Source organism: Quercus lobata, chromosome 10, assembly GCF_001633185.2.
Source record: "Quercus lobata isolate SW786 chromosome 10, ValleyOak3.0 Primary Assembly, whole genome shotgun sequence".
Lineage (NCBI taxonomy): Eukaryota > Viridiplantae > Streptophyta > Magnoliopsida > Fagales > Fagaceae > Quercus > Quercus lobata.
The window spans coordinates 20,749,633-20,773,218 of record NC_044913.1 but is presented as its reverse complement, the minus strand read 5'-3'; the positions used below and the strand labels follow the sequence as shown (position 1 = coordinate 20,773,218).

Here is a 23,586-nt window from a genome sequence, read left to right as displayed (position 1 = left end):
AAATTTGATGGAAAAATTTTAATTGAACAAACTTGAAAATTAAAGGACCGAAATGAACAAAAACAAAGTTAATTGAATAAACTTGAAAATTAAAGAATCGAAATGAGCAAAAACAAAGTTAGAGGACCAAAATGAATTGTTGTAAAACATAGAGGTGGGTCTTGCATTTTAGCCTTTATGTTTTATATCATGCTTCATAATGAAGGTAGTTCACCAAAACTAAAACCCACCCCTCTGCGGAGTTGAGGAATTGCTAATACCATGAGATGGTGGATCATCATCATATATCCTGTGTAGCTCTTAACTAATAAGGTTCCCAAATGATTCGCAACTAAATTAGTTAAGGCAATTGTTTAATTGAATTTGCGACCACAATTGTATATATGTGGCCTCACTGTTGCCACATGGTCAGACAAAATGAGCGTTATTTTTTTTGCCAAAACATTGAAAGAACGTTACCTATATATAGTGAGTCACACCCCAGGGCATTAAAGTTTGATTGTGGACTAATCAATTGTATTTAGGATGAACCCAGCTTCGATTGTCCAAACTTTTTATTTCTAGATTGTCCCACAGCTAAATGCATTATGCATCCTTGCATTACTGTGATATAATAGGACTCAGAAAGAATGTGAGGCTTGGATTGGAGTCTGGAGGAGCAGTACCAAGTCATTGCCTTGTTGGCTTTGTACTAAACATGTCTGTTGGCATTTAATTTTCTTGCAGTAAATTTCTAGTTTGGTGCCTTTTTAGCATCTTCTTATATAAGTTATATTAAATAAAATCTATATCAAGTAACCTCAATCTTATGGTTTCTTTTTTAGCCTATTCTAAGGTTTTAAAATTGTTTGTTTAAAAAGTTTCCTTCTTCCAAAGTTATTATTACAATTAATTTATAAGTTAAAGCAAAATTGTATTGGAATTTTTGTTGCGAGGAAGTGACATTATCTAGTCTATTCTATTCTAGTCTTTTCCATACTTTGCTTTTCTTTTGATTTTCCTTCTTCAATCAAGCTTTGGAGTTCACACTCCATCAAACCATTTGTATTGAAATTGAGATACTGTTGCAAGTCCTTCCCTTCAAATCAAATATACTAGCATCCAAAAGAGGTTTACAGTAAATTCTATCAAAATTGTCGATTTGTGTCTCTATTAGAGATTTAGAATTATTTCAAAAATGTTAGCGATCAAGTAAATAGTTCAACGAATAAATGGATCTAATCGAATTGAAAAAAAATGAAAATATTTATACATGTTAAATCTTTCATCGCCGGTTAGTGAAAAATCGTTAAATATGAATATGTCATATACAACATGCATTTTGTCAAATGAAAATATAAGAATTGGTTCTTAAAAATAGAAGAAAAAGGAAAATCCAGCTTGGGCCCAAGATTGTCCCTAAACTCAACATGAAGCAATGAGCAGCCTAATGAAGAGAGAGAGAGAGTAAAATAAATAGTAGTATATGGGAATAGTGGTGGACGTACGCAGAACAGAAAGATTACAGTATCTGGTCAGATGCATGCATGGCATGTACGGTAAACAACCAAAACACCTCTTCAGACTAAAAACTTCCTAGTTTTATTATGTGTGTTTATCAAAACAAAAATCATGGTGACAACTCACGAATAATACTAAGCGACGTGGCGTTCAGTGGACCAGTTGTGACTGACACCAGGATAGCACAGAGCCCTTATTATTTAGTGTGGCCGACAAGGCGACAACCCCATTTTGTGGACTACATCTCCTCTCTACTCTCCTCCGTCCACGTGTCCACCACGGACGGCCAGATTTCGTTTTTCGGTCGTACATTCCTCCCCAGTCCAACCCCGTGCCTCGTCAACCCTTACTCCTTCTCTCTACAAACCCACCAAATTTCCCAAATCACACCTCCACTTACATTAACACTTATTTGTTTTTTTTTTTTTTTTAATAATACATGAGAAATCGGTATTTCAACCTTTTGGACAGAGTTGCTATTATTTCAGTTGCTGGTATTTTTCACTTCGCGTAGAATGAAACATTTCAAAGGATAAGGGTTAGCTTTAGCGCATTAGAGCTAACACGATATAAATTTGTGATAAAAATTGAATACATGTCGGTATCATATCTGTTTTAGTATATTATAGCGAACATGCGTCTCATTTTGAAAGCTCCATTAATTGATAATATAATGAATTGAATTTGGAACTTTAGATTCTCATCTAGTTCCAAACCAATGAATTCCTTAACTCCTACACTATTATGTTATTTTTATACAGTAAAAGTTTATAGATGCAACTTTTGTACTACAATTTTTTCCGTAAACTTGACACATGTGATTGTATTTGATAGAAATAAGTAACGAATTCATGTGAAAATAATGATCTGTCAATCACAATTAGTTACATATATTATTAAGTTGTGACAAAATTGATGACAAATAGTTTAGTCATAGAAGAATTGCTTTTACGCCAACACGGCAATTGGTCTAGTGCCAAGCTTTGGGTTAACAAGCCTTTAATCTTGGGTACAAGTTTCCCTAATTTCAAACTAACGAGCGCATTGAGTTTTTATCTCGTTGGCAAGTGATCTAGTGGTTAGGCCCTGGGTGAACGAGACATCAATTTTGGATTCGAGTTTCCTTGATATCCGCTAATGAACTCATTGGACCTATCACTCTCTGTATTGCCTTAAGCACACATACGATTGCCACCCCTCTTCTTGTTTTTATTTGTATTTACCCAAAAAAACAAAAAATTGACACACCTATATCAGTAGACCCAATTCAGTAATTTTGCAAAACAATATGGGCCATTGTCATTTTCTCGGTACTACACGGCTCTTTCAGTAATTTCAAAATATGAAAAAAAGAAGACGAACATATTAGAAGTAGAGTAGGAAAGATATGAAGGGATATTTGTCAGAGTGTTTAGAAACTCTCTCTGCCTAGGCCCCTCTCTCTCTCTCTCTCTCTCACACACTCTCACAACACTTCCCCACACTCATATAATGATATAACACTTGAGAGGACTTTCCCTGTCACGGTCAGCAAGTGGGAAAACATATTCCCGGAAAATCTCTCCAAATATTTAAACACAAGCTTTCTACTTCCCTATAACTCCTCCATAACTTGCAATTCCCACGCATATAGACCAAAAAAAAAGTTGAGATTCTTCGGTGAGAATTGAAATGCAAGACATCCAGGCGATCGGAGGTGGGCGATTATTCGGCGGAGGAGACCGGAGGGTTCGTCCAAATCACCACCACCAACACAACCACCATCACCACCACACCCAGACCCAGAACCACCAAGCACTCAAGTGCCCACGCTGCGACTCGCTCAACACCAAGTTCTGCTATTACAATAACTACAACCTGTCTCAGCCTCGCCACTTCTGCAAGAGCTGCCGCCGCTACTGGACCAAAGGCGGCGTCCTCCGCAACGTCCCCGTCGGCGGTGGCTGCCGCAAAGCCAAGCGGTCCAAACCCAAACCCAATTCATCTGATGCATCAACTCCTCAGACTCAGCGGCGAGAGCCCAAGTCCAACTCTCATTCCAGCAGCGAGAGCTCAAGCCTCACCGCCACGACAAACACCGCCACCGAAGCTGTCTCGGCTGTCACAGACCCTTCTCTAAACTCAGCTTCGAACCTGTTGAACGTCCAAGACTCGAAGCTCTTCGTTTCGAGTTCTAGCTATGAACAGGGTTTGCTGGAACAAGGCTCGGACTGTGGGATATTCTCGGAGATTGGAAGCTTCACGAGCCTTATTACAGCGCCGTCGAATGAAACATTAGCGTTTGGGTTCAATACTATGCCGGATATCACGACGACGCCGTTTAGGTTGAATCATCATCAGAGTCAGAGTGAAAATCAAGAGTGGCAGAATCATCATCATCAGCAGCAGCAGAAAGCGATGGGTTTGGTTGGCGATGAATTGAAGATGCAGGAGGAGATCACAGGTGGGCTGCTTGATCAGACGGTCCAGGTTGATTTGTCATCGTTACAGAACAGATCAAGTGGTGGAGGTTTTGGATCGTTGGATTGGCAAGCGAGTACTGGTGATCAAGTTTTGTTTGATCTTCCTAACACCGTTGATCAAGCATACTGGAGTCAGAGTCAGTGGACTGATCAGGACCACCCTACTCTCTATCTCCCGTAAATCTCTCTCTCTCAGTCTCACTTTTTAACCATTAAAATGAGAAAAAAAAAAAAAAAAAAAAACCAAAAAACTCTCAAACATATCAAACAAAATCAAAGAGGCAAACAAAAAAAAAAAAAAAGAGGAAAAGAATTTGAGAGAGTTATATGAAGTTTTTATGCATATGACTATTTTTCTATGTAAATTGTTCATATCTTTTTTTTTGGGTTTATTTTGATGATTTTGGAATATGTTTGGGTTTGATTAAGACGTGCATGTGGAAGTGGAACTAACTTTTGAGTTAGTTTGTTTTTTTCTTATTTCTAATTTTTATTTATTTTTGGGGGGTTTTTGTTTCCTAATGTATCTGAATTAAATTAATCAAATATATAGAGGAAATATATATAGTGTGTTTCATTTAAATTTTGTTTGATATGCTTAATTACTGTTTGTGTTTGTTTGCCAAACATCAGCTTATCTATTAATCTATTTAATTAGTGGCTTAAAACATGAGTCAAACACTGGCTTTGGAATGTGCCACGTCGTTATTAAATTGTTAATGTTTGTATAATTAAGGGATGGTGTTAACTTTGATACTCGGAAAGTGTACGGATATAGACAGAGAAAGAAAGAAAGAAAGAAAGAGAGGGAGAGTACGAAGAAGAAGAAGAAGAAGAAGAAGTCGGTTGGGTTGTGGGGAAAAGAGAAGGGGACCCACAATGTTAGTGACCAGTCCCCATGCGCGATTATGACTCCACGTGGCGATGGCGATGTTGATATGTGGGTTGAGGGGTGGTGGCATGGTTCTTAATGGGTGAGGGGGCCACGTGGGCTGACGTGATAGGGTGACAGCTTAGTGAGGTCGGTTTGTCGTGGCTCATAGACACAAACACAACACAACACAACACAACACGCACACACATACACATTATACTTAAACATGGACACATTTCACATTCACAATCACACACACTCGATGACAAATTAAGCTGCAATTGAGTGCTGAACAGGGTATAGATATTATTATACAATTTGTACATATTTGTACTGTGAAGTCTGATCGTGGGGGGATGATTCATGATGATGTGGAGCCCCTGATTATGGGTATTGGGACCCACGTTTGGTGTTGTTACTTGTGAGATACAGGTGTGTATGTGGACCCCCATTTGGGGCATGTGCAGCAAAAGTGGTCACCCCTTAAAATTTAAGATCCCCCCCTCTTTTTCTTGAGACCTTTGTCCAGCTCCAGCCGGAGTCTTTTAATTTTTGCAGAGTTCCCATAATAGAGTTTGCTGTGTGTGTGTAGTGTGTTCAGACTTTTATGCATGTTAATCGGTGCCCATATTCCTGTGCAATAATATGGGAAACTCGAAACTGTAATAAATGTGAAAGCTTGGACTTTTGGGGCACAAAAACACTCTCTATTCTTTGATACTGTGGGAAGGTAAGATGTCTTGTTCTTTTTTAGTCCACGGTGTGGTGACTGGTGAGGTGTGGTGCGGCAATTATGTCGGGCAGCAGTGTTTGAATTTTTTTGAACCCGTAGTTCGTCTAAGCCACACAAGTTGTGGCTTCAATTTGAAGCTTGGTATTACTTGCTACTGAAGTGAATGTGAAAGTCATTTCTTTTGGTACAAATATTTGTACATGGAAAATTGTTGTCGGTTGTTCACTAAAAGGAGATTTGATTCCCCAAAAAAAAAAAAAAAAAATCTGATGTGAATGTACAGCGTGTGACTACAGGACCCGTTTAAACAGTCACAGCACATGTGTGTTAGTTTTGCCTTAACGCAAGTGGGCCTTTCTGGATAAAGTTAAAAAAATTCATTATTATAACGGCAACGTTTATTATACACTTCATTTTTGCACGACTAAAGTAGGTGTAAGAGATATTTTCTTATTATAATTTCCGTAATGTTACGAACACACTCAAATTTACATTGTACTTATTTGTCAAAATCTTGATTTAATTTTATTTTTATTTTAAGTATATGGGATAAACCCACTAAAGAGTGTTGAAACCAATCAAAAGTTAACACACAAGTAAGGTGTAAATTTGGGTGTAAGAATGAGCATGTCTCAATTCTCTCAAATGAGTCAATGAACTTGAACTTATGACTTGTCTATCTCCACAAACTCGATCATGGCTCAGTGGCTAAGCTTGCACCGTTGAAGGATCGCTTGAATTAGGTTTTTAATTACCATACCTAGGGATTTAGCTTTTATTATAAAGGGCAAAAGAAGAGAAAGAAGAAGGGTTCAAGTGTTCAACCGTTCAAGTAAGCACGCACTGTTTTGTCATGCTAATTTCACGGAAAGCAACGGACCAAACTTCCTCCTCGTCCCAGGTGAAGCCAATCCATACTTCCTAGTCTGAATATATAGAATGTGCCTGAGCGAGACCCCACCGCACAGGCACAGCGCTGGAAAACAAAGGTAAGAGGAAAACCACACAGGAGTACCTAACAAGCTATGGTACCATTGATACGTAATGGTATGGTCCTATATATTCAGTTCATGAGTGCAGGCCTTGCCTTAAGATGGTAACATTTGTTCATTCCCATCGTTTATCTGATTAGTATCTGACCCCATTACCATGTGAAATTAGGCCCGTGACAACACAGCAATAACAATAACAATTTACTATTTAGGTTTTTTTTTTTTTCTTGACTTCTCCTGTTCAAAACTATCGTAATCAATGTAATGGTAAAGGATATAACTTTTTTTCTTCAGTTGTCATGTTTTGGTTTTTTGGCTAGGTGTCTAAAGTTTTTTTTAAGTAAATAGTAATACTTATTAGAACACTTTTGATATAATTCTTATTGTGCACTAATTATAATCTATCATTTTAACAATTGAAAATTTTTTTTGGTGAAATTCATTGTTTATACATATAGGAAAAAAAATTCCACAAAATCCGGAAAGAAAAATTAAAAAAAATTATAAATTAATTAAAACAATCACATGCAAATTGTTTTCTAACAATAAGGTTCTGTAAGCATATGCAGTGAACACAGTCACAATTTTGCCTAACCAAGGAAATCATCAAGAAGGCCTAGAAACACATCGAACTGAACTAAACCAAAATATAGGCTGTCAAAGCAAACGTAACCCTTTTTTTTTTTTTTTTAATTTTTTTGAATTTTTTTCCTCTCACGTTTCCATCCATTAATCTTTGCCCTTGGCTTCTTTAATAGTCTGTCAATGATCCATTCCAAGAGAAGTGCTTATAAATTTGAATGACTATTTCTCTTGCTATCATCAATATTTTAGCCCTATGTGGGTGTATTTATGTATGTATGTATTTATTTATATGTTTATAAACTGTAATTATATTTTATAAGCCCAGATATTTTTAGTTTAAATAATATTTTATAATTATTTTTTTACTGTATCAGTTGAAACACTCGAAAAATCTCTAGTGATATTTAATTTAGTATGTTTCAAAGAGTACTAATACTAGTTTAATGACTTTTATGGTACATGCCACTTGTACTAACATAATATTAACTACCTTATCATAATTGTTTGTTATTGGTTCAATGCTTATTTTCAATAATTAAATAATTGTTGAGGAGGAGTTTATCGAAAAGACCATGAGTCTACGAGTTTCTAATTAAGTTACCAAAAATATTATTCTAGATGGTGACTAATTAATTGTCTTATTACTTTTTTTCTATCAATCACAGTGTATTATATCAGAATTATGACAAAACTGCGACTCAAAACATTATGATCCAAGATTTTCTCCTTAACCTTTGGTCAGATATCTGACTGGTAGAGGGACCTAGTAGCCCCATGTTGTTGGGTGAATAGACCTTGGAGAAGGATTAATAAGAGAGTTATAGGTACTAGACCATGCGTGGTATGGCGGAGCAATATAGGAGCATTGATTGTGATTGACAATTGAGGAATGCCTTAAGAGAGTTGGGGCACATGGGTTTGGAATTGGAAATTTGGAAGTGGTCCTCTCCTAATATATAAGGATATGGCCTTTGGCAGTTGGCCCTTTAGTTTGTGGCAGTTATCTTGACGTGCCCTATTATCATTGCCAATTTAAGGGCTTCTTTGGATTTCAACTAAGCATTTGAAAATTCGGCTAAAGCCATTAAGAATGATGGTACAATAAAGATGACCACAAAGTCTCTGACCACAAAGTCTCTGACCACAATGATGATGGTATGGGAATGGGAATTGGAAGAGCTTTAGATATTTCTGGAGAAAACTGATCTAACTCCCCCAGTGCAATAAATTGCACCTTGTCTCGGCCATCAAGTATATTTTTCTACTACCATCACGCATCTTTGGTGTAATTGTTACTCTATAAATATAAATATTTGTGAAATGTGAGGGGTAGGAACCGGGGTTCAAGTTTCTAGGAGGAAATTTTACACACATATATACTTAGATTAGGTTAAAGTGAAATTTCTATCTTATATAAATAAATAAATTATCTTTTTCTAGTGAACTCAACTTACACAAATTTTTGTGACCAATAATAGACCTATATTCCAATCCTATCTACATTTAAAAATAAAAAATCCGATGTCTTAATTTGATTATAAAGAGTAATTATAATTGAGGTTAAAAATTTCAAATCCTCTTGTATTTAAATATGGATAAAACTGAGACATATTAAGTACAATACATTAGGTTTCTTAATTGAATTTGAAGATCTAGTTGCATTGCATTTAATTATCCTTAGAAATAGTAATAATAATATTGTGTTTTATTGGTTAATGTAACCAATATTTAAATTCAATTGAAAACCTAATCTATTATTTATACCTAATTTTATTTTTTAATTCTCAAAAAAAAAAAGTTTTATTCTTTAAATAATAATAATATTTCGGACCACACTAACAGGCACCACTCACAACTCACAAGCCCAGTTGGCCGGAACTGGTCCAATCTAGTACGTAAGGTAGTCCGATAGTGAGATTAGAAATTTGAGCATAGTACATTCACCAAGGGTGGTAGTGGGCCAATTGATGTTTGATTGGGTATCTGATGCAAAAAGATGTCAGGCTAGGCAGGCAATATGGATTACGACGCAAACATATGTTGAAGAAAAAGCCCAATTACTTTCACTCACGCTCTTCACTGCCTTACTTTTTGGGCTGTGATTATTTGATTGTTAGTGTTTTTAAAAAATAAGAAATGGGCATATTATATATATAAACATTATTCTTTATGCCTGGCAATTTCAGATCTTGCCACGTTTTTTTTTTTTTTTTTTTAAGAGTTTCAACTTATGACGTAACCAAAACATTAATTAGTTTTTGGTGTACGCAAAGTTTGAATTCAAAATTTCTTATTCAATCATCAGATAAGTTAATTGAAACTCATTACGTTATTTTATGATATATGTTGACTAGCATATACTATGATGATATAACAATGACCCAACTAGTAAGATTCATCAGGTGAGGAGAGAGTTTTGAGAACAAAAAAGAGAAAATTTAGGACTAGCGAGGAAAACTATCTCGCTACAAGTGGTGATCAACACTGACCGTTAAATTTTTTTGGTTAGTTTATTGAAACTCATACATGGGAATTTTTGTGGGGTTTTAGCTATATTTTATTATTTTTAACCTTAGATCAGTTTGTTGAGACTAATGTGAATACTCTAATAAGACAATGACCCAACTAGTAAGATTCTCATTAATAAGGGTCAGGGCACGTCTATTGATGGTTGAAAACTATTTCCAAAAGCTCTTCCTTGACCTTAACCAACCATCTTTATAAAATTGGGATAAAGATCCTCTCTAGCTATTTGTCTCAAAATGAAGATGGTCCATTTTCTTATTCAATTTTAGCTTTTAGGAATCAAAAAATGTGAAACTCTTTTTTTTTTTTTTTCAAGGATTTGTTTTTTATTCAGTACTTAAAATAATAGGAATGAGAGATTCCAATCTTGATCTTTTGATAAAGGGAAGCCAGACAGTATCACTAAATTACAATACTTTTTGTCTGTTAATATGAACTTGAAAATCAATGCAATTGCAATGCTATTCTGAGTATTCTCATTTAGGACGTAATTGTACTAGTGAAATCATAATTAGTGCCATGTATAAATGTCCCACTCTCATGTCTCACTAGGATTGTTGCAAACATCCTCCAAATCAAAACACATGTCTGTAATAAGTTTGCTTGGAGTATTCTAGGAACGAATTAAGACTGAGACTCCTAGGAACTGGTTGGGTATGTGACAATGTACTAACCTGCCTAGTATGAATCCCAAGCAACAATAGATAATAATAATAATAATAATAATAATAGTAATAGATAATTCTTGTATTTATTATTATTACTTTTTTTCCCCTTTTTGAGAATCCATCTTCAGATCTTCTTGTGTTAATATCATGAATAATCCTTAAAAAAAATACCATGAATAAAATTAGTAGGATTTACAAGGAAAAAAAAAACATTAATCTTAGAATACTAAATAATTATTCCTATATATTAGGCCTTGTTTGGGATTTATAATTGTCTCAAAGGGTCCATATACGTACCCTCTTGGACCTTTTAAAAAACGGTCAAACCGACTTTATGAAAATGAAACATTTTTTCCAAGTTCTCAAAGCTTTTATAACAAAGTTTTAGAATCTCCAACACATACATAAAAACTAAGTTGCCAGAATTTTTTCTTTGAGGGTGAGAGATAAGGGGATGGTGTGAGGATTTCTTCCTCATTCCATGGCCATTTGTCATTTGAAACCTATTGAAGGAAGTGTCTATAAGGTGTTTAAGGTTTCTTTCAACAAGTTGTTTGTGAAATTCTATTGTGGTGAATTTTGGTTTAGTAAAGCTTTTTGAGGTAATTTTGTTTTTCTCCAAGTTTGTTGTTGTGAGCTCAAATATGTGATAAAATTTGAGTAAAAGACCATTATAACCTGTTGATTATAGCAGATCATTTAGAGTTTAACCCATGAATGTAGGTTTATCGCCAATCCACGTATATCTTGTATGCATTGTGTATACCTAACTTAGCATTGCTATTTGTTGTGACTAACCTTTATTAACTCTAGCCAAGAAGTGGGTAAAATTTCCAACCACTAGTATGTTAAAATCACAAGGACATGCATAATCTGTAAGACACACTATGCACCAATGCCAGAGCAAAAGAACAAGAAAAGAAAGCATAACAAATTAAGAAAGCCACCAAGGAATATAGAATATTCAAAATTTAAAGCAGGGAAAAGATAGCCTCCAACGTCTTTGCTTTTGTGATTGCTTCCTGTCAGCTTTTACCATTCTTACTGGGCTGCCGGTCCACTCAGCAGGTAATCTGTCCATGTATATGTAAAACAGTGACCAGCCAAACTCAGCAACTGAAAGACAGAACAATATGTATGAAAAAAATGAAAACATAAAAGAAGGAATTTACATGGGAAATGCAAATGAATGAGAACTGGCATTGCTGCTAGTTGACCGATGAGATATTCTGCCAGATTGGGGAGGCTGTTGACAAGCTGCACATTGTTGGGATTCCTCTCTGGTGCTTGTTGTGGTGTTAGCCAAATCAAGGTTATTAGTGATATTTTCATCCTCCTCCTCACTTCTTGAATATGTCTTGCTTGGATCAATTGCTTCAGTTGTAGATGATACCATAGAGTTTGCCGAGCCTGCTTCCTTACTTGGAGCCTACAAGTTATCTTTTCTTTTTTTGAGAAAGAACTCCAAAAGATCTATCTACAATTTCTTCACATTCATAACATTAACATTCATGAAGGGGAAATGGCGCAGTGATTAAGGATTTTTTACACCATCCAACCTTGTTTGCATTTGATCTCTGGCTGGAAAGATAATGTAAATGTTATAACGATGCATGATCACAACCAGTTCATTGCAACTACCCCAATATGTACAAAATAGGCAAGAGCATGCGCTTTATTCCATTTCAGCAGGTCGTTTCGATCAGATGGTAAAGTGAGTGCTTGTTGGTCAAGAATTTAAAAATACCAACTGAGAAGTTAAAGTGAAGACAAAAAACAAACGAAAAACAACTAGAACAACACTGCATCAGCAGGTTATCTGAGCAACGCTATAATCAAATTAGGTAGCCTCAGCCAGTTGGCCAGTGTGTCCTACTCAACTAGTGAAGGATATCCTAAGCAAAATGAAACGTCTTTGCTATTTTATGAACTGGGTTGTAAACAGTTTTTCAGGGTGCCACTACAATGTTAATGTTGTTTTATTTTAAAGGCACATTGTAATAGCTCAATCTAACATAAATACTAACTGAAAATGTTCCTCTAGTAAGCAGTACATATCTAGTCATTAAATAATTCTTCGGTTATGTTACAGAGACAAACTCTTCCTAGAACCAAATATGGGATTCTGCCCTCTCTTTGGTAAAGCAAAGTTTCAAAGGTCGGAACCAGCTTATAACTCTATTGAGGCAGTTTCTGAGGAGGCATCACAGATCATGATTTGAGATAGTAGAACAGGAATTACAAGCCACATATGGAAGCTCTGATACTAAGGGTGAACAAATCAAAATTTGCAAATTATAAATATGAGCACTGATAACTAATTTTTTAACTAATAAAGGAGTTTGATAAAACGCTCTAAGAGCTTTTTTCTTTTTTAATTTTTAATTTTTATGAGTGAGCTTGAAATTATAAATCATGATAACGTTCATCAAAACATTGGTAGGATTTTTCACCTGATGTTGCTCTAAGTTATGCTCCATCATATGGGCAAATTCAGTGTAGATGTTAAAAGTAGAGGCCAATCATCCTCAGTGGCATGCTACCTAGTGCTCAATCTTCCCAACTTTTACAATTGCATATGGCAGGACAGAAATCTTTGATATGAATCCAGTAACTCGTTCTTTTCTGAGCATCCAAATAGCGGTTTCTACTAGTGTATAAAATTAAAATTCGAAAATTCTACATTCTGCAATCTTCTCTTCATGGGAATCACACAACCAAAAAACAAGATAGCCAAGATAACAATAGCTTAGGAAACTTGTGTCTTTTTAAGGAAGATAATTTATGCTACTCACAAATAGGTGAAACTGCTTTAGTAGGCAATAAATCTCAAAGACGATATAATCAAATTTCATATGATTGTGGGGATCAAATTAGTGAGAATGAGAGTAAGTGGTATTTTACCTCTCTAACAGGGAGCAGAATTCTAGGGATGATCTTCTTAGTGAAATTATCAGAAATATCTTGTCTCGCATCAAAATCTACTTCACCTTCCATAATTAAGTCCTCCGAACCACACTGCTTGATTGCGTCCTTATTGCAGTCTTTGTCAGTGCTACATCGTGACCCATTTGAAGCAGATGATGCTGTGTCCAGTGTTTCTTCTGTTAATTCACCATTGCTATCCACTTCAGAGTTAAGTATGCAAGAGATACTATTATGGTTCAACTCACAATTCTCAACCAAACACTTGCCCTGAGAAGACACTCCGCTGTCAATGCAAATGTCCTTAACAAACTGATAACTGCTCTCATGAAGGAAAACATCCAGCTCTGGCAATTCATACTCCATAATACTCTTTCCGGTGTAAAGGTTCTTTCCTTCCTCACTTCCTTTTGAGTCTCTAGGACAATCAGAATTGTGCGCTACATGGTTCCCTGTATTCCCTGAATCTTTCCAAGCCATAAAACTACTGACTTTTGGTGGGTTACTGACTACATCTTTGTTCTGACAATCATCTGGAAGTAAATCTGAATCCACCTCATAACATTCAGTTTTTAGGCCAGAGATGATTGAACTTTTAAGTTCTAAACTGGTCTTTTTGTTTGTCTTCAATCCTCTCATCTCCCCACTGTTGCTGTTGAATTTGAAGGACTTGAAATGAGACTTATAGGCAACAGTTGAAGAGGACATGGATTCATCATCTTCCAGGTGCATGTATTCCAATACTAAAAAGAAAAAAGTTAGAATAGTATTCTATATAATTGCAACCAGATTCTTTGTCACCTTGCAAGCAATGTAATTACAAAAGCATATGGACATAAAGAAAGAGAGTAGTGAAAAAGTGTTCTACAGGCTAAAAGGTTCATATAATAGAACATGGAATGCAGGAATCTAATGCAAATAACAGCTTGGTCCGTAACATAAAATCCCTAGAAAAACAGTAAAATGCCACATCAGTGGGTGCAGACAGAGTGACATAGTGAGAAGGGTTGGTACCCTTTGGCCTTGTGTATGAACTGAAGCCTATATGAAAGGCAATTGGATCATTGTTCTCGTGGTGCATGTAAAGCATATGTACCACTCAGTGTTAATAAGTGACACAAAAGTGATATGAGGAGTAAATAGCATTTCGCTGAAAGGCATGCAAAATGTTACTCGAAAAGGGTGCTTTGATACCATAGAAAACTCAGTCTACCATCATCAATTTTATATATGAGGTTCCATGTCATAGTTAGACTTCTTGCTCATAAATGCCAAGACTGTGAAAGCTTACTCAAATTTTCACATTTTATCCTTGTATGAACTTACAATTCAAGATAGAACTAAAGATTAGATATGCATCTACATAAATTGCAGGCAGCTGTGGAATGAATATCCCAAAATGAAATGTCAAGGCATGATATCATTTCAAATTTAATGGAAGATTAGATCAGACACGTTCTAGTCTCCATTTTCAATGTAAGCTGGAAATAAATCTCTAACTGTAACCAATGCTCGCAGTACTTTTTCAGGAAAAACACAGTTTTCTAGCAGATGTCTGTGGCTCGCTCAATGTAGGCATCAAAGCATATTCCCAATCTGGTCAAAAATCCAGCTCAAGATCACTTACAAGTTACAATACTCACTCTGATTCATCTAGTTACATCACAGTCTGCTGTGCCTTCATATAAATGGTCAGCTCCTTCAATAGAAAGGACAAAACATCTGCTATATTTAATCAAAATATAGAACTGCCCCTAATCAATATGATCATTCCCTACCATAGGCAACTAAACAATCCAAAGGTTTATGAATCAGAGGCACAAGAAATAAAGCCATTTTATTAAACTAAGCAATTATAGAGCCATTTTCTTAAACTCAGCACTTACATAACTTAAAATTTAACTAAGTACTGTTCACCTAATTGAAGGAACTGCATTATGGGATCTATAAAATAATCATCTTATTTGAAAACTTAACATGGTAAAATATTCTTAAGCTGTTATAAATCTTCCAGCTTTCAATGCTAATTGTTTGATTTATACTCGTCATTATCATTGTGGCAAGCCGCTTAGGTTCAACATGCAGAGTGTGAATTCTTCTACATTATGCAGAAAGAACGGACAATGTGAGCTAAAGGGGCTGATTGGCTGAACCCCTTGCTTCCACTTAATGGGCAATAGCAAAAATCATCATTAAACAATAAAATATTGCTTACAAACTGTCTACCACTAGAGTCAAAGAAAAAGCAAACCAATTAACAATGATTTGTCATCAAGAAAATAAAAGAAACAGCATATTAGGCATTTGGGTCACGAGGACTCCTTCAGCCCAAGCAAAAGGCAATCAGCTTGGACACCAATACATAACTCATCAAACATTCATGTGCCTTTCTTTATCTCCATTACTAAAATTTTCAAGATTATTAAACTAAGGATTTCATTCATTAATTTAATGGAAAGAGTTCACCAAAAAGGCTCCACTTTCCACAACAGTCTGTAAAGGACATCCTCCATTATTCCTCCTTGTAATTATGTTTATTCCTCCTCGTAATGTAAAACTCATCCTAGTGAACCACTGTTGTTATATTAGAGGAATAGGAAGAGTTTAGTAACGCTTTTCGTTTTCATGGATCTCCAAATTGACATATTCACTCTCTCTCTCTCTAATGGAGCAATCAAACAGAGCCTGGAGTTTCATAAATATACCAAGACAAGTGCAAAAAAGAAAAGAAAAGAAAAGCCCAATTTAAAGAATACATATATGAACAACATAAAGATTCTATATGAATAAAATAATGCATGAAAAGCTTTGGAATTGAATAACTAAAATAAATGACTGCACAAACTTACCTTTGAGGTTTTGACTTTGTTCAGAAACAACACAAACCTGCTGTCTGTGTGATACGCAATCCTTGCACATGCGTTAACCTGTTTAGTACATTCTCAAACTACATAGCCAAAGGAATTTAAGGAAATAACATTCAGTCATTCACACACATATAGAGAGAGATGCAAGTACAATGTAGAAGGTATTAAAAAGAAGTACTTTTCAATGCAACGAGGAACGGCCAACGCCAAAAGCGTGTAATAAAAAGACCGTTTAAAGCATTAAATGTCAGTCTGACGACAGAAAATGGTTTCCTATCTCTGTCATTTCTTTTCTTGTACTTCTTTCCAATTTTAATTTCTACTTTAATTTGCGTCTGTCACCTCAGATATGTTCTTCTGTGCCGACAAGTCTGAGAGACACTCCTCATGATTCTCACAACAATAAGTCTACACACACTACCAAAAAAAGACAATTGCGAATTTGCGAGTTGTCAAGTTGTTATTGTAAAATTTAGTGATAAACTTGGATAAGAATTTGTATGTATTGCTCTTCTCACAAGTGATGATATGGATGTTGTTACTGGTGTATAATATTTATAAAAAAAAATCGTGTGAGAGTAATATATGATGTTAGGAAAAAGAAAAAGTTGTGCCCTTGGCTCTACTTGCATACGAGTAGGAAAAATAATTCATACTTTAGGTACAACTCTATAGCATTGTACCTAAAATTTTTCTTCTTTTTTTTTTTTTTTTTTTTTTTTTTTTTTGATGGGGAAAATTCTTCAATTTAATCTAATGTGATTGCAACACAAAAAGTGTTATTCTTTCTCTTACAATATGTTTGGAAGTTACTTTGGAGGGAGGGAATAGTTCACCAAAAGAAAGAAAGAAAGAGAATGAGAGGAGGGAAATGTTTATTTCTTCACAAGTAGATGTTGTAAAAATTAAATGGGAGGCGAATATATATCACTTCCTTTTTTTTTGAAAGTTTTAAAAATTCAAATGTGAAATAGAGGAAATGATAAGTAATCATGTAAAATGAAAATTACATTTTTTTTTTTTTTGTTAATTTTAAATAAATAGATATAATGACATTATAAGGGCAAAGTTCACAATTTTTTAAAAAATTATATAAGTGGAACGTATCCCTCCAAATTCTCCCTATATAAGGAAATTAAAAGAAAAAGAAAAAGAAAAAAAAGTATCACTTTCTGTGCTTTCTACGGACATATCTAGGATTCGAAATCTCACCCCCAAGTATTAAACTATAAAAAAAAGAAAAAAGAAAAAAATGTTAATGTATATAGTGTTGTGGGCTTTAGGCCCAACTAGATTACTTGTATAGCACACATTCTTGTATTACACTCTTGCTTGTACTGCACATATATGCCTCCTATATAAAGACACTAATATATATTCTATTTTTGAGAAAAAAAATACTATTGCATTCAATATTTCTAACATGGTATCAGAGCCACTACTCTGACCTTTCCCTTAGCAGTCCTGTCTCTCTTGGTGTTACTCCACTCTTATCGCTTCTGCCGTCACAACAGCTGTTGCAGCCACTCACCGTTGAACCTCTAACGTCTTTTAGCCGTTGTTCTTTGGTTCCGGGCTTGTAGCCGCCATCGTTGAGTAGGGATGGCAATTTTTCCCCGCCCCGCTTAACCCGCCCCTCCTCACTTCGCCCCACCTGGGTTTTCCCCGCCCCGTAAAGGTAGTGGAGCGGGGATAGGACAAGATTTTAGCTCCGCACCACGGGGTGGGGTGAGGATGGGTTTAGGCTTTTTAGACCCACCCCTCCCCATCCCCACCCCGCCCCGCCCCGCATTACTAAAGGTTATAATTGTAAAATTTTCATACCTTAAAACCCTACTATTTAAACAAACATATTAATATTAACATATTTTATTCTACCCAATGTGATTCTCAGCTTTTATTTTGTTGTGTTATACTATGAGATTTTTATTTATTTTTTAATGATTGTCTTGATAAACAATTGGATATATTATTCAATTTTTTCTAAAAATTGATTTGATTTGATGGGATAAATTTAGTTGTAATTTCAAGTATATTTTTATTAATGAAATAGGTTTCATTAAAAATATTGTACTAGTTGTAGGGCAAATTAACAAAAAGTAGAGTTTTACGGGGTAGGGCGGGGCTTCGTGGAGTCCCAAAGGGCGGGGATGGGGTGAGAAAGTATTCTCCGCCATGCGGGGCAGGGCAAGGATGGGGCAAGATAAAACCATGCGGGGCGGGGACGAAGACCTCATCCTTCGGCCCCGCTCTATCCCATTGCCATCCTTATCGTTGAGAAGTCTTACACCACACAGACCATTGCATCACCGTCTTAGCCGTGCATCTTGCTCTGATAAGTGTTTTGCAGGTACCACAGTGATCAAGTTGCCTTGATCTACTCAACCGTGGAAGTCTCACACTCAACGGAGCCTACACGCACCATCATGCGTCGCCCAAAGAAGTAGCGCCTCAGTCACGCGCTGGCCTCTGTTCATACTGACGTCATTGCCGCCACATCATCTAGGGCTGATGTCATCATCCATCCTCTGCTGACGTCACCCGCCACATCAGCTGACGTCATCATTGACCAAACCGTGACTAGCGTTGACTTTAACCGTTGACTTTGACTGAAGGTTGACTTTGACCATTGACTTTTCTCCAGGGTTGACTTTTGCAGTCCAAGTGCTCCTTACCCAGTTTTTCGTGTAGATTTCATTTTTGCATATTTTGCTTCTAAATGAAGAATAAGGATAGGTCTTCTTGTTGTTGCAATAATCATCGCCAACAATCTATCAAACGTTTTTGTAATTTTTGCAAACGTTTTAGCCACAATATTGAGACTTGCTATCATCGAAACAAATCAGTTGTTTCAATTTTTGCTGCTACTGTTGCTAACATTGAGAGTGTCCAGGCAATGGCTCCCGTCTCTACACGGTCTAAATCTTCAGGACGCACTTTCACCATGTCCATAGATGACCTTAAAAACATCATCGCTAATGTCATTCGTATGGTTGATAATGCATCTTATTCCTCTTCTCTTAGTTTTATCTCGTATGTTTCCTTCCTCTTGGCTTATGGATTCTGCTTGTTGCAATCACATGACATCTCACTCATCCTTGTTTTCTGAACTTAAACCTGCATCACACCCTCTTAATATTCGCACAACAAATGGTTCCACAATGTCTGGTCGTAATATAGCTTCCGTTTCGACCTCCAACCTCTCGGTTCCTTGGGTCTTTAATGTTCCTGACCTTTCTTACAATTTATTTTCTGTGGGGCAATTAGCTGAGTTGGGTTATCGCATTATCTTTGATTATTCTAGGTGTATTGTGTAGGATCTAAGGACAGGACAAGAGCTTGGGACCGATCCCAGAGTTGAGCATATGTTTCCCGTGGACAACCTTCACCTTCCACTTGTTGCTCCTGTTTCTGTTGCTACAACTGCTATAGTTTCTTCAATTCCTTCCCTTGCACTTTGGCATACTCGACTTGGTCGCGCATCTTTCTCTCAGGTACAACAATTGGCTTCTAGAGGATTGTTAGGTTCAATGTTTACAAAAAATTTTGATTGTATTTCATGTCAGTTAGAAAAACAACCAGTTTTGCCTTTCAATATTAGTGAATCGATATCCATTGATATCTTTGACCTTATTCATTCTGATGTTTGAGGGCCTTCCTCTATTTCTTGTATTGGTGGGTCTCGATATTTTGTTGTCTTTGTTGACGATTACTCTCGCTATAGCTGGATTTTTAATATGAAACATCGTTCTGAATTATTACAAGTATATTCTAATTTTGCAAAAATGGTTGAAACTCAGTTTTCCAAACGCATCAAATTTTTTTGATCTAATAATGCTCTTGAATACACTCAATTTGCTTTCCAAGCTGTTTTGCATTCTTATGGCACTGTTCATCAATTAACTTGTCCAGGTACCTTTCAGCAAAATGGTAGAATCGAATGAAAATTTCTTCATATTCTTGACATTGTTCATGCTCTTCTTCTCTCTGCCAAAGTTCCTGCTCCTTTTTGGGGCGAAGCTACTCTTCATGCTATTCATGCTTTAATCGCATTCTAAGTCTTGTTATCCAAAATCAAACTCCCTATGAGCACCTTTTTGGGTCACCTCCAGACTATCACCACCTTCACTCCTTCGGTTCTGCTTATTTCGTTCTTCTTCAGCCACATGAGCATAACAAACTTAAGCCTCGGTCAAGGTTTTGTTGTTTTCTTGGTTATGACGAAACTCAAAAGGGGTATCGGTGTTATGATCCTATCTTTCATCGTCTTCGTATCTCCCGCAAAGTTGTCTTTTGGGAACATCGCTCATTTGTCGAGCTCTCTCACTTCCATGCTTCCCTATCTTCCTCATCTATCTTAGATCTTTTTCCATATGAGGCACATATTCCTTCTGTAGCTGCTTCTGATTCTCTTGTAGACTTCTCTATCCAACCACCAGATATCCTTAATCTCTTTCCTAGTTCACCCTTTAATGAACAGGTGGAAGATGAACAGGTCGAAGACGAGCTACCCAACCCTGAGCTGGGGTCCCCTACTCCTGCTCTGCCTGAAGATCTTGCACAAGACATTCCACCTCATCACTCAACTCGAGTAAGATCTATTTATGCACATTTACTTAACTATCATTGTTACACTGTCCTTACTACTCTGCACAAGCCTCACACCTATCGGGAGGTTTCCACTGACCCTTTATGACAGATCGCAATGAAAGAGAAACTTGATGCATTATCTAAAAATCATACTTGGGATTTGGTGACTCTTCCCCCGGGAAATCTGTGGTTGATTGTAAATGGATCTACAAGATTAAGACTCGCTCTAATGGGTCCATTGAGCGCTACAAAACTCGTCTTGTTGCAAAAGGTTTTACATAAGAGTATGAGATTGATTATGAAGAGACCTTTACTCCGATTGCTTGTATCTCATCTGTTCGTACCCTCTTAGCTGTTGCTGCTGCCAGTAAATGGGACATTTTTTAGATGAATGTCAAAAATACATTCCTTAATGGGGATTTAAGTGAAGAAGTTTATATGCAACCTCCTCCTGATCTCTCTGTTGAATCAAACAAGGTTTGTCACCTTCAACGTGCACTTTATGGCCTTAAACAAGCTCCATGAGCTTGGTTTGCCAAATTTAGTTCTACCATCTCTCGCTTGGGTTACATGGCCAGTCATTATGATTCTACCTTATTTCTTCGTCGCACTAACAAAGACACTATTTTACTTCTTCTATATGTGGATGATATGATCATAACTGGTGATGACCTTAGTGGCATTCAAGAACTCAATGATTTTCTTAGTTGGCAATTTGAGATGAAAGATCTTGGACATCTCAGCTACTTCTTGGGTCTTGAAATCACTCATTTTACAGATGAACTTGATATTACTCCAGCTAAGTATGCCTCTAAACTCTTGTCTTGAGCTGGACTTACTGATAGCAAGACTGTTGACACTTTAGTTGAACTTAACGCGCATCTAACTCCCTCAGGAGGGAACCATTATTTAATCCCTCTCTTTACAGACGCTTGGTTGGCAGCCTAGTTTATCTCACTGTCACTTGTCCAGACATTTCCTATGCTGTTGACCAAGTAAGCCAATATTTGTCTCAAGGAAGTCAATACCGTACCGGAGGCTATACCGGTTTGGCCAGCGATACGATATATTTCGGATATCGGTCAGTACCGGTATACCGTTTCGGGTTTACCGCTATTTTTTATATTTATAAAGAAATATATATATATATATGTATGTATGTGTGTGTGTGTATATATATATATATATATATTATAATAAATATAAAAGTTTACCATAAAATATTTCCTCAATTCAGAACTAATTATTCATGGTTTTAGACTTTAATATCAATTAAAAAGAAAAAAAACACAATATAAAAAATAGGAAGCTTAAAAGTTACTATTGCATACTAAGAAAACAAATAATACTAATAAGTTAATGCAAATAAGTTACCATTTTGCCTTAACAAAAATTCAAAAATTACAAAACTTTAAAAATAAATAAATAAATAAAACTTTTTTCTGTACTGGCCGATACGCTCGGTACCGGCCGGTATTGCTCGAAATTGGCCAGTATAGCCAGTATTTTTTCTTGTACGATCGGTATTTTTTCGGGTACGAAACAAGGGGGTTATATGTACCGGTTTGCTTGCCGGTACGGTATATACCAGCTGGTACGGTACGGAATCGACTCCCTTGATCTGTCTACTTCACGATCAACTCACTATATTGTTGTTCTGTGCATTTTTTTGATACCTAAATGGTACTCTCTTCCATGGTCTTTTTTTACTCTGCTCAATCTCCTATTGTTCTTCGTGCATTTTCTGATGCTGATTGGGCAAGAGATCCCACTAATCGCATGTTCACCACCGGTTATTACTTTATTTTTGGTTCTTCTCTAATTTCTTGGCGAAGCAAGAAACAAACTCATGTGGCCCACTTGAGTACTAAAGCATAATATCGTGCCCTTGCTGATACCACATCTGAGTTTCTTTAGTTACAATGGCTTCTCAAAGACTTAGGTGTGTTCACATCTTCTGCTACTCCTTTTTATTGTGACAACTAGAATGTCATTCATATTGCTCACAATGATGTCTTTCATGAACGGACTAAACATATCAAGATCGATTATCATTTTATCCATTATCATCTTGTCCATGGTGCTCTCAAGCTGATCTCAGTCTCCTCTAAAGATCAACTTGCAGATATCTTCACCAAGTCACATTCTAAGGGACGTCTTCATGATTTTATTGACAACCTCAAGTTGGTCTCACATCCACCTTGGGTTTGAAGGGGGCTGTTAACGTATATAGTGTTGTGGGCTTTAGGCCCAATTAGATTACTTATATAGTACACATTTTTGTGCTACACTCTTACTTGTACTTCACATATATATCTCCTATATAAAGGCACTCATGTATATTCTATTTTTGAGAAATACAATACTATCGCATTCAGTATTTCTAACAAAAAAAATGTACAACTCTAAACCCCTCAATCCCTTGCCCCCCTTCCTTAAAATGTAAAAATTTAAAAACTCAAACAGGATTAATGAAACACCCACATCCCTCATCTCCTCAACCTCCATTCAAACACATCATTAATAAGAATTAAATTCATCGTTGTAACCACATAGTTGAATTTAATTAGCAAATTTAAAGAACAATATCTAACTAATAGTACTTAAAAAATTGTTAAAACAAAACTAAAATTTTGGACAAAGATAAAACAATTCATGCACTTGAGGAATTTTGCTCCTAAATTATCAAATTACATGGTGATATGGTGCCAACTTGCCATGTAAAGGGAGGGAAAATGTTGTCGCGGATTTGCCTCATGGAATCCAAGTCATGATCATGAACCACCTAATTTGTTGGTGAAATTTGTGCCTTTTGGCACTTCTTGCAATGCAATTTGGTGTTTCAAGTACCAAATTTGGATTGT

General features: G+C 36.2%; 2 protein-coding genes across 2 annotated transcripts; one reads left to right on the top strand and one right to left on the bottom strand.

Moving 5' to 3' along the window:
• The first annotated feature begins 2,883 nt into the window (after nucleotides 1-2,883).
• Nucleotides 2,884-4,216, top strand: LOC115965273 (dof zinc finger protein DOF5.4). The gene has a single exon (XM_031084444.1). The coding sequence runs from the start codon at nucleotides 3,172-3,174 to the stop codon at nucleotides 4,141-4,143; it is 972 nt and encodes a 323-aa protein (XP_030940304.1). The 5' UTR covers nucleotides 2,884-3,171; the 3' UTR covers nucleotides 4,144-4,216.
• Nucleotides 4,217-11,101: 6,885 nt separating this feature from the next.
• LOC115963214 lies at nucleotides 11,102-16,261 on the bottom strand. The gene is made up of 4 exons (XM_031082145.1): nucleotides 16,115-16,261; nucleotides 13,245-14,008; nucleotides 11,513-11,769; nucleotides 11,102-11,413 (listed from the first exon to the last, which is right to left on the bottom strand). Exons 1-4 carry the CDS (start codon nucleotides 16,182-16,184, stop codon nucleotides 11,305-11,307), a joined length of 1,200 nt encoding a protein of 399 aa, XP_030938005.1. The 5' UTR covers nucleotides 16,185-16,261; the 3' UTR covers nucleotides 11,102-11,304.
• Between the last annotated feature and the right edge of the window lie 7,325 nt (nucleotides 16,262-23,586).

What these genes read in the sequence shown, in the direction of transcription:
- LOC115965273 (XM_031084444.1), top strand. Translation starts at nt 3,172, where the DNA reads ATGCAAGACATCCAGGCGATCGGAGGTGGGCGATTATTCGGCGGAGGA.
- LOC115963214 (XM_031082145.1), bottom strand. Translation starts at nt 16,184, where the DNA reads ATGTGCAAGGATTGCGTATCACACAGACAGCAGGTTTGTGTTGTTTCT. An exon ending in ACAAAGTCAAAACCTCAAAG is followed by an intron (nt 14,009 to 16,114) that starts GTAAGTTTGTGC and finishes TTTTCTTTTTAG; the next exon opens with TATTGGAATACATGCACCTG. An exon ending in TTCTGCTCCCTGTTAGAGAG is followed by an intron (nt 11,770 to 13,244) that starts GTAAAATACCAC and finishes GATAACTTGTAG; the next exon opens with GCTCCAAGTAAGGAAGCAGG.